Source organism: Acanthisitta chloris, unplaced genomic scaffold, assembly GCF_000695815.1.
Source record: "Acanthisitta chloris isolate BGI_N310 unplaced genomic scaffold, ASM69581v1 scaffold99, whole genome shotgun sequence".
NCBI lineage: Eukaryota > Metazoa > Chordata > Aves > Passeriformes > Acanthisittidae > Acanthisitta > Acanthisitta chloris.
Window position 1 is genome coordinate 159,199 of NW_008692854.1, and position 10,160 is coordinate 169,358.

The 10,160-nt window shown below is 39.7% G+C and overlaps 1 protein-coding gene across 1 annotated transcript in view; it reads right to left on the bottom strand.

Moving 5' to 3' along the window:
* The window catches only part of LOC103809930 (glypican-5-like), a gene marked incomplete at both ends in the record, with an annotated part of 209,586 nt that overhangs the window by 122,437 nt on the left and 76,989 nt on the right, over positions 1-10,160 (bottom strand). Inside the window, one exon of the mRNA XM_009082804.1 lies at positions 2,452-2,582. Within this exon, the coding sequence (XP_009081052.1) occupies positions 2,452-2,582 (131 nt within the window). The remainder of the gene's footprint in view (positions 1-2,451; positions 2,583-10,160) is intronic.

The following is a 10,160-nucleotide window of genomic DNA, read 5'->3' on the forward strand; positions in this document are numbered from 1 at the left end:
CTTGGGAAAAGGAGCTTGATTTTGTAACTGGCCTGCAAAGACATTAATACCTTTGGAGCAAACATCCATCTGTAGGTATAAGCTGTTTGGCACTGAGTTTTTAAGGGCATCTCTGAGCAGATGCTACAAAAGAGGTGAGAGGCCACATGACTGTGGCTTCTCCTACAGATGTCTTTGAGCTTGGGAATGTTCCAGCTCATTAAGGGCATGAAACACACCTTTTCTGTTTACTTGGAGAGTGCTGGCTCATTGCTTCTCTTTGTCTTTCCTTATTCTAACAGGCTGGAGTTGCATTCCATATTCCCCTTGAATTAAGGATCACTTGGAGGGATGTCTGTTACACAGAGAGATTCAGTAGGACCAGTTCCCTGTATGACCCTGCACCCAAGCTGACAGAGAGCTAACATTACTGCTCTTCATTTCTTAGAATCACTACAAGGAAAGGCACCAAAACAGATTCATGTAATTACCCTCATAATCTGGTTCCCCTGTGGCAGTTATCTGTCACTCTGAGTGCATTTTACACAACCCACTGCAGGAATGATTTCACCCATGTATTATAAAATTTTATTATCTTAAATTGCTTTTTATTGATATCATATGTGATTAAATGACAGAGAATGAACACCACAGTGATGTAGCCAATAGAGCATCTTCCACTCTATTTACAGTGTCCCAATTGTTTCCAAGAAGCAGAGTACAAGCTTCAGGCCATGTGTGTTTTATAGGAAGTTGTGGAGAATATTTTCACATTTTTCACTTCTTACTATTTATGGCATGGTTCCATCATTCATTTGCAGTGCAGAAGCTCTTCACAATACCTATCAACACTGTATTTCAGTGACTCTTCAGGCTAATTATGTAAGCATGGCCTTAGTTTAGATTTTTTTTTGGATAATTTTATCTGCAGACCAATTTTGTCAAACTGTCTAATTTACAGTGCGTTAGTCTATTTTCTTTTCCATCTGCACGTCTTGTGTTTTAGAAGATCCAAATCATTCTAGATGGTTGGCAAGGGGAGGGAGCAGATCCTCTGGTGAGAAAGAATGTCTGTCATGCCATTAAAGACACACCTTTAATGGGTCTGTTAAAGGAGTCTGCACCTATTTAAGAGGACACCTGTTAATAGGTTGGTAATTCTGCATTGCTGGTTGCTAGTGTATGAATCCTAGCAAAGTCAATGAGTTACAGAGAAGATGGCCTAGGGCTCTGGTTTTTAAAAGCATATTTCATTAATTGTACTACAACTGTTCTTTGGAGTTTTACTGCTGGATTTATTAATGTAATTTATTTAATGCTCTTTTTTTCTGATTTGCATGGTAAAAATTGATTCGCTCCAAGCATTAGCACAAAATGTTATGTTTCAGTTTTCAATTACAGAGGGATAAAATTATCAGCATCACCCACAAAACTTAGCTTGCTGTTGTTACTTTTATCTTTTAAAGCAGTGTTTGCTTCATTCATGCAGGCTAAGATGAGAATTAAAACAGAAATGGATAAAAATCTCATCTTCACAACTCAAGCTCCAGAATCCAGGCTACGGACATTCTCACACTGCTGTCTGTCATCCACTTATCCAACACAGAGAGATACAGACAGACACCCTGGGCAGATTAGATACTGTTCTTGGATAAAGGTGTAAGCCCAGTATGATTCCACTCACTTGGCTGAAGTTGTTCCAGATGAATACTGCTGTTACAGAGGACACTACATCAGCCAGAAATAAGTCACTGTGATTTTATGGCCAGTTAGCTGTGTATCTACTCACGTATCACAAGTGGAATTGTAAAAACATCCTTCCCTCCTCACTTAAAATTTGCAGAAAACCAATTCAGGGTCTACATGAGAGAAAGTGAAAGAAAAACAGGAGATCTGGGAGCAGGGATACTCTTGCCTGGACCAGTGGCAGTAATTCAGCTGTCTGGTGTCTCCATCTGTCATGGAGATGAAGAACTGGACCCAAGATGGACACAACAAGTCGAAACAAATGCTTCCACTCTTCTCTCTTTTGTATCAAATCAAGGAGGTTGCAGTGATCTTATTACTCCTCCTCAGCCCTGTGAAATCAGGGACTTACTTGGCGTCAGGGCAATGAATCTTTCCATCCCTTCCTCTTTCCCACTTCAAGTCTATAAACGCCTGGGCAGTTGTATTTTAAGTAATTAAACTCAGCTTTGTCGAGGAAAAGCTGTCATCATTTACACTGAAAGCTTCTGGAGATAATGAACACCTTTGGTGCTAATAATGACATCAAGTCTGGCCTGTATAAAGCTTTTCTTGGAGAGACCTGAAATGTAATACCACAAAGTGAGCCACGTGTCTGTCAGTGACGGGAACGACTGGAGAGCACCCAGACAAGGTGTCAGAGCTCAAACACCACAGTGCAAGGAACCAACAGCACAAATTGTGAGGCAGAGAATTTGTTTCAAAGCAACTGTAGCTCAGGGTTACCTTCTTTTATTGTTCAGGCTAGCATGGGCCATGACGAACGTCTGTGTCTCAGTGGCTTCCTTCACTGGCACTATATTGGCAGCTGACAGGTTCCCTTCGTGTTGTCTGGGCTGTCCACACACTTTATCAACCTGTATGGAAGGAAGGGAAAGGAGAACTGGGTGTGAATAGAGAAACTGATTTACAACTGCCCAAAGGTTTGCTTGTTCCTTGCAGTCAGTTCACTGCATGGGAAGTTGTCTGTGAGAGAAAATTACAGGATCATTAAGGTTGCAAAAGACCTCTGAGGTCGTCCAACCTACGACCGAACACCACCACATCAACCATGGCATTAAGTGCCACATCCAGTCTCTCCTTAAACACCTCTACAGATGGTGACTCTACTACCTCCCTAGGCATCACATTCCCATGTCTAAAGGAAGGAGAGAAAGGATTCTTCTTTTCAGGATCTGGAAAATAGTCCCCTGCATAAGCAGGACCAAATTACAAGGCAGTGCAAAGATCATTGCCACCAGAAAGTCAGCAGTCACGGATTTGACGCTAGCGACTCGGACTACACCACACTTGGAAACAGGCTGAAATAGAGACTGATGGAAGTGTTGACAAACCAAACTTTCAGTTAAAAACATACATAGAGTTTGAATGTCACAGATTTCAGTGGAACATCTGTCCCACGTACAGAGAGCAGAGTCCACCTGGTGCTGGAAGGGGCTTGTAATCAGCAGACAACCAAGTCTTCCAACCTTAAACTCAACAACGTAACACTGCTCAGCCGCAGCCTCTCATCAGGGATTTAACACCAGCCCAGGAGAAAGCAAGCTGGTGTTTATCCTCTATGCACCGTGGATCTGACACTGCTCCTGCACCCTGCCACACTTATTTGCCATAGCAGCTTTAAGTGACAAAAGCAAGACAAGCCTCTTCCCTTCCTAATCCACAAATGAGTCATCTGTAATGTCTTCACCTACACGTAAATCCTCAAGCAAACACCAAAAGAAGACAAAGGAAATCTTACTGTGGGCATGGTACTACCAGAGACCTAAATCACACAGAATCCATCATCCTGCACAGCACAGCATTTGGTAACCCTTCTGTAGTTTTCCAGTAAAACCAGGGTGAGATGGATTCTTCTGGTCTGTGCACTTCACTACATCTTTAGAACCTTACTGAGGCACAACTGCTGATCTGCTGAATATTTCAGACCACAGATTACTTTGAATACTTTTCTCTGTCCCTCTGCACCACTGTGATGCAGATGTCAGCACAAGTACAGGACAGTTTTCTCTGCCCTAGCCCATTTCCCCCAGGAAAACTACTGCTATGTAAAGCTAAGCCATTTTCCTCTGGCAAAACAGGCCAACTGAATGCGAAAAGCTGGAAGCTTTATAGGCACAACAGTTAATGTCAGCTATAGTTGTAGGAGTTATGGCCTGGTCCAGTAGGATATGCTGTGAACCACTGCAATTGAATGGGAACAGACTGGATTAATCCTGACACATCTCCAGCAGCCAGAGTAGGAGGCAGCTGCCTCACTCAACACCATGTACTGTGTATATTGTTCTGCTCTCACCAGGGACTAGCACAGCGCTGGTTTAAAATACAACTTTGTGAAATAGTCTATTTCAGACTCTGCTAAGCTTCGGGGGAGGGAACCAAACCCCACTCTATGCAAATGAAAATATAAAACAAAAAAGCCTTTTGAAGCCTTTAGAGCTGGACAGAGGTAACACACAGCTGGACCACATTCCTGCACAGGATGCTTTCTCGCCTATGCCCCAGGCTTCCCAGGTCTCCTGCAGCACACAGACCCAAATTCCCAGCATAGGTTTCTGCAAAATCCATCTTAGATTACATCATGTCACTGAAGTTCATGTCTTCAAATTACATACATCTCAAATCTTGTCACTATGGATTTAAGACAGTCTTACCCAACTAACAGCAGAGTGGGTTTGGAAAAGCAATGTGGTTCTCTTATACACAAGAGATGAAGAACTCTTAAGTTTTTAGTTTTTCCTGTGAGATGTTTCAGAGATATTTAAGTCATAATTTTTATTGTGAATCAACAATTTAAGCATCTAACTGAAAACATTCACCTTGTTTTGATTTGTATTTTTGATACCATAGAAATAAAATGACTCTTTAAATTGCACAGGTTTCTATGCCAAACCTATGCTTTAGGGGTTTCTTTTAAGCAGTAATAGCAGTTTCCTGCGTATCAAACAAAACCACAGTATTTTATGGAAAAAAATTCTCAGTGGAAAATTTTAACCAGTTCTATTCCTGCAAAAATAATTTGTTAAATGAAAGGGCAAATCACATCCACACTTTTTTGTCCCACAGGCCTATCAGTGCCATTCTTCTCATGAATTTGCTAAGAAACACTAACGATGCTCCATAATTTAAACTGCTACATGCACAGTTTAATCTGAATTGAGATTAACAAGATGGAAGATACAAGAATGATAAATTATTTCTAGTATCAGTAGGTCTTTAATGCCTCAGCTGAGATCTGAATTGTGTTTTACTGGTAAGAAAAAAAATTGTGTGAGGCATTCCCTGTCAAACAGCATCTGACTGGAACAAACAATGTTGGGAAACCTGTGCACAGGTTCATGTGGACTAATTTTCATATCTCACCAAAATGGGTACTTTTCTGCAAAATAAAACAACAGAAAAGGTTGAATTTTACCAGAAATTTTGGCAGTCACAAAACTGATGGCACAAATGAGAACACTCATGTACAGAAAACCATCTTAAACTTCCAGCTAGCACAGTCAGGGAAAATGAGTTAATGTAGTGCCAATTAAAAAGTATGAGGCATGTCATGGAAAAAAAAAAGGTGCTTTGTGGAAGTGCAACATCTGGAATCTACTGCTCCAAATTACCTGTGTGTTAACAATAGAAAGGAACACAGAGTTTCCCTCTCATCCTAAGGGCACCAGACAACTGCAGTGCCAGTTTAACTCACAGCTCGTGAATCAAACCTCACCACCCACAGGAAAAATAGTGCTGCTAAAAATGGCGACTGAAATTGTAAAGATTTATCTCCTCATATATGTGACTTACAGCTTCCAAGTTCTCTCTTAAACTGGAAGTATAGACTAAGGGATTTTTAATTTATTTCTTTTTAAACAGAAGGTAACATTGTTCTGCTGACGCTGGACTTGAGAATTTGACACAATAACAACAATTAAAAAATCAAATGTTGAGAAAAGCAAGAAAACTGCAAAACATTAGCTGCAAATAACTGGAGATACCTGTGATAAGATTTAACAAAACTTAGTAGCAACAGAAAATCCATAGCTCTTTTCCCAAATTCCCAGTCTAGTACCTGGAATATTCAGGAATCACCATAAAAATGACTGAGCCCATTTCTTTGATTTTTAAACTTAAAAATAAGTTTGCCAATCTTAAATTACACACTGACAGAAAACCATCCCCCATTAACGACAGCACTGCTAAGGTCACTCCACTTGTCTCTTCCCTGGTATTTAAGCAAGTCTGTCATCTAACAGTGAACATCTACAGCTGAAAACTGGTATTCCTTATACCTCATTATCTTCTGAATTATCCACCATGTTTCACAATTCTGTACATTTTTCTTCACATTAAGCTTTTTTTTTTTGCTTCTACACCAATGAGCCCTGTGAAATACTGAACTTTCTTACCATAGCTACATTTTTTCTGCTGTGAACTTTCCTTTGTAATGAAATACTGAGTCATACATACACGGATTATCTGACCTCTTACTATTTGTTATTTAAAAGAATGACTATTTACAATTATTACAGAGGCTTAGCAAAATAAACTGAAAAATTCTCATCCAAAATCTTTCTGAACTCTTACAGCTTGAGCAACCTTAAACACTGAGGTCATATTTAATATACCAAATATAATCAAACACTAGAAAAATGTCATGCCCTTCTGGAAACCAAGAGAATCTTATCTCTCTAAAGCAGGAGACCTTTTCACTAGTTCAAAACAGTAATTTTTTGTAATTTTGTAATGGGAAGCTTAGGTTTTTAAAATACAAGATTCTTCTACTGATTGGGCTTTGAGTTATTAAAATGCTGACACATTTTCCTGCAGATTTCTGTTCCTCCAATCTGTAACACACTTCAGCTCTGGGAATCCAGTGTCTGGGTGAGCAGCTCTGACTAATTACCTGCCTCAGCCCCAGTTCCAGCACAGCACCAGCACAGCTGTACCCCACAACACACATGCACAAATGCACTTCAAGTCTGAACTGCAGTTTGCTGTATCCAGCTGTCAAGTTTGAAGTGAGGGAAGCAGGAAACACTAAGTTATGGGAAAATCAGGTTTGAGTTTTCAGACTTTCATGTTCACCATGAGATTTCACTTCCTTTGGGTCAGACATGCCCTTAGCACTTGATTACCGATGGTACAAAGAGCCAACCAGTATCATTTGTCATTTAATGCTGTCCAAGACATCAACTAAAGTTAACTATGTAAACACACAATCCTCTCCTTTGGGGTGACTGTCACCTATTACTAAGGAATTGTTGTAAAATGCTCATTTCCAATGCTCAAAAGAAGAGTGGGAGCACATATGATAAGACGTGAGCCAGGGCTCATCACTCACTGCCACCATCTATAGCCTATTGAACAAAATCTTGCCCTTAATGAAGACAGAGTAAGAAAGATCACGAGAATAAGTGAGCAAAAAGCTCCTGGGTTTGCCCTCTTTTAAATATTCTCTCTTACTGAATATGTTTTCTATTACCAGCATTTTGCTGGTAGCAGAGTTCATCCATACATAAACAAACTATGGGATTATTAGTTCATTTTCCTACAGGAGTATATTGGCTTTCACTTGGGAGGGGAACATTCTCCTCTCTCATTTTGAATCTACTGAACAGTTTGATGTAAATTTCTTTCCTACAACTCTACTGAAAATCGGCAGTTAGAGAAGTTGACCCTTACTAGATACTAAAGATTCATCCAGTGAGAGAAAGACTGTGAATTCCTCAGGGGCAGAAAAACCTCCTGGCAGACTCCTGTGTTCTCTGCTGCCTCTGTAAGTACCTGGCTGTAATCAAGTGATTAGAATTACAGTAGTATTTCTAGGTTGAGTTTTGTAATTAAGACACAAACATGCCAAAATAAACAGCCCTGCAAAAGCAAGTGCTCACATTCTGAGGAAGAAACAAGAAACTAGAGGCATGTGCTGAAAAACAAGGGAGACATACAAAGAGATTCAGATACAGATCATCCTGATATTTTTATGGAACAACCAGGCTACTGTTACTCTCAGGCATATCTCATAATCTCCATCAACAAAAAAATCAACAGGAAGGCAGGTAGGTTCAACCAGTCAGGGAGGTGAACTAGTAGCACACATGCAGTCCAAGTACCCATCCCACACTCAGAGATGCAGTGCCATTGTACCCACAATTTGGGTGGGGAGAAGCAGAACTAGTTGGTCAGAGCTGTTCAGTATTGCATGGGATGTCAGCTCACAAGCTTCAAGTCAAAAAGGGACATATTTCAATCATACAGAACTTACAGGAGAGCAATTTACACTGCTGCAATCAACTTCCTCTTACATACTTCTAAGGACTCAAGATGAGGAATTACAAGGCTAAGAAGTACTCCTGGATGTCCTTATGCAAAGTGTTACTTAAAGATTCTGTTCATCTATTCCACAATTCATCTTTCTTCCTTTTTAACTAATTAGGTCAAGTTTCCAGGCTACTTAGATATACTGAGAAAGATGAGTGTTTAGCAGAAGTGGAGCAGTAGCAGTATTCTGCAAACAGCCCTGAAACTGGTTCTTGAAAAGCAAAAGTAAGTGCTGTGCTAGGAGGTTTTTTATCTTTATGTCTTCTGTCTACAGCAGAAAAGAAATTTGTCGGGCACCAACCCGGGGCACACAGAATGGTCAGATTCTGCAGCAGCTATCCAAACGAATCAAATTCTACACGGCCTTCTCCCAGATCAGAAATGCAGATGATGAGTAATTACAATCCGGGGCCTTACTGCACAGTGCCATTCAGAGTGGTTAGATAAGCTGTCCTGAGCCTGGCAGCTGACTGCACCTGCACACACAGGGACAATCCTGGAGGATTTATGGAAAAAGCATAAAATAAAGAAATACCTTACATCATATCAAGCACTTCAAGAATCCTACACAGCTTATACCTAACAATTTTTCACCATAAATTACAATTATGATCTTTTCTGCTCTCACTGGCTTTTAAAATAGCAAACACTGGTCAGGATATCAAACCATGCACAGCTTATCTCCACAACTAAAATCTTTTAAACACACATAAATCAATAACTGTCTATTTTGTTAGGATTTTTCAAAACATTTTTTGTTCAAACTGTGTATCTACTTATGCAGCTGAAAAGAGAAGTGGTAATCATTTATAAAGCCAAAACAAAATACCACCAGCACCTGAGAGGTAATGACAGCTCCTCTCCTCCCCCACAATCCCCCCAGGTTCAGGACTAATCTTTCCTGGCCTTTGTTAGTTGTGACATTTGTCCTCAGATATTGACAACCTAGAAAGGTTAACCTCGACTTTATAATTAATTACAATAATCTAGTATGAAAAGAAATTGCATTGGGAATCAATCCAAGCGAGCCACTTTAAAAGCTCTCAGAAAAATTAGGTAACTTTAAAGGTAACATAAGAAGAAAATCAATTCAAAGATTTTATTCAAATTTCCCTTTAATCACTTTTCAAATTAATCACAGTATATCAAAATGGCATTGCCTGTTATGTGTTTATTATTTATACCCCTTTTCTTAAGGGAAAACAATTATCAAAATATTACTGGTATTTCTTTTATCGCTGCAAGCTTAAAATGTAACTAAGAAAAACCCTTTGCAGTTTGGTCTTCAAAGGTTCAACAACCAAGTACTTTTTCAATAAAAGGATTTACTCCAAATCTCTGAGAAAAAGTGTCCGTTACTTCAAACTGACATCTGAGTATGTTCAGGGGGAAATTACAGGGAAGAAAACATCCCTGCTAGGGCTGGCTAATGCTGCACATGTGAGACAGATTTTAAGATACAAGAAGAGTCATGTATATCCTATATGTTTGAGAGCACTGATATACCTACCCTGAAAACATGTAATCAAGAGGAGGAGAACGCCAATTTTCAGCAAAATTTCTAAGTCCTTCTAAGACTTTTTTCCTGTTCATCCTCCCTACAAGCAGTTAGTTCGGTAGGCAAAATGCCTGAACTTTCTCCTCCAAACGACATCATGAAAGTGACCTAATAAAGACATGCAGGAAGTCAGAGGCCATTATACTTCCACATTGTGCTATTAGCTGAAAGAATGCTCTAAATCCAAGCAATAATTAAATAAACATGGCAATAGCAACGCCAAGGCCTCGAAAGGAAGTCAGAATAACCTTCACATTTTGCATTTAAAAATGTAATAATTACAAGAGACTGGTAAACACATCCAATGCTTCTTTTTTTCATGAGATACATCATTGCAATTATGATTTGCTGACAGTTGTTGCCAAAATAAAGATGTTCTGAACACAAATTAGTAATTTAGATGACACTGAAGACTTGAGTAACTCTCCAAGACCTGTAGCAATAGTATGTAGTAGAACTGTCAGGTCAGCAGCAGCCACCCTTGTCAAAAATATGTAGATGGATGAACAGGATGCTGCTGGATGTTGACTCTCCCACTATCTCTCCCCTTTCTCTCCTAATCTCTTTC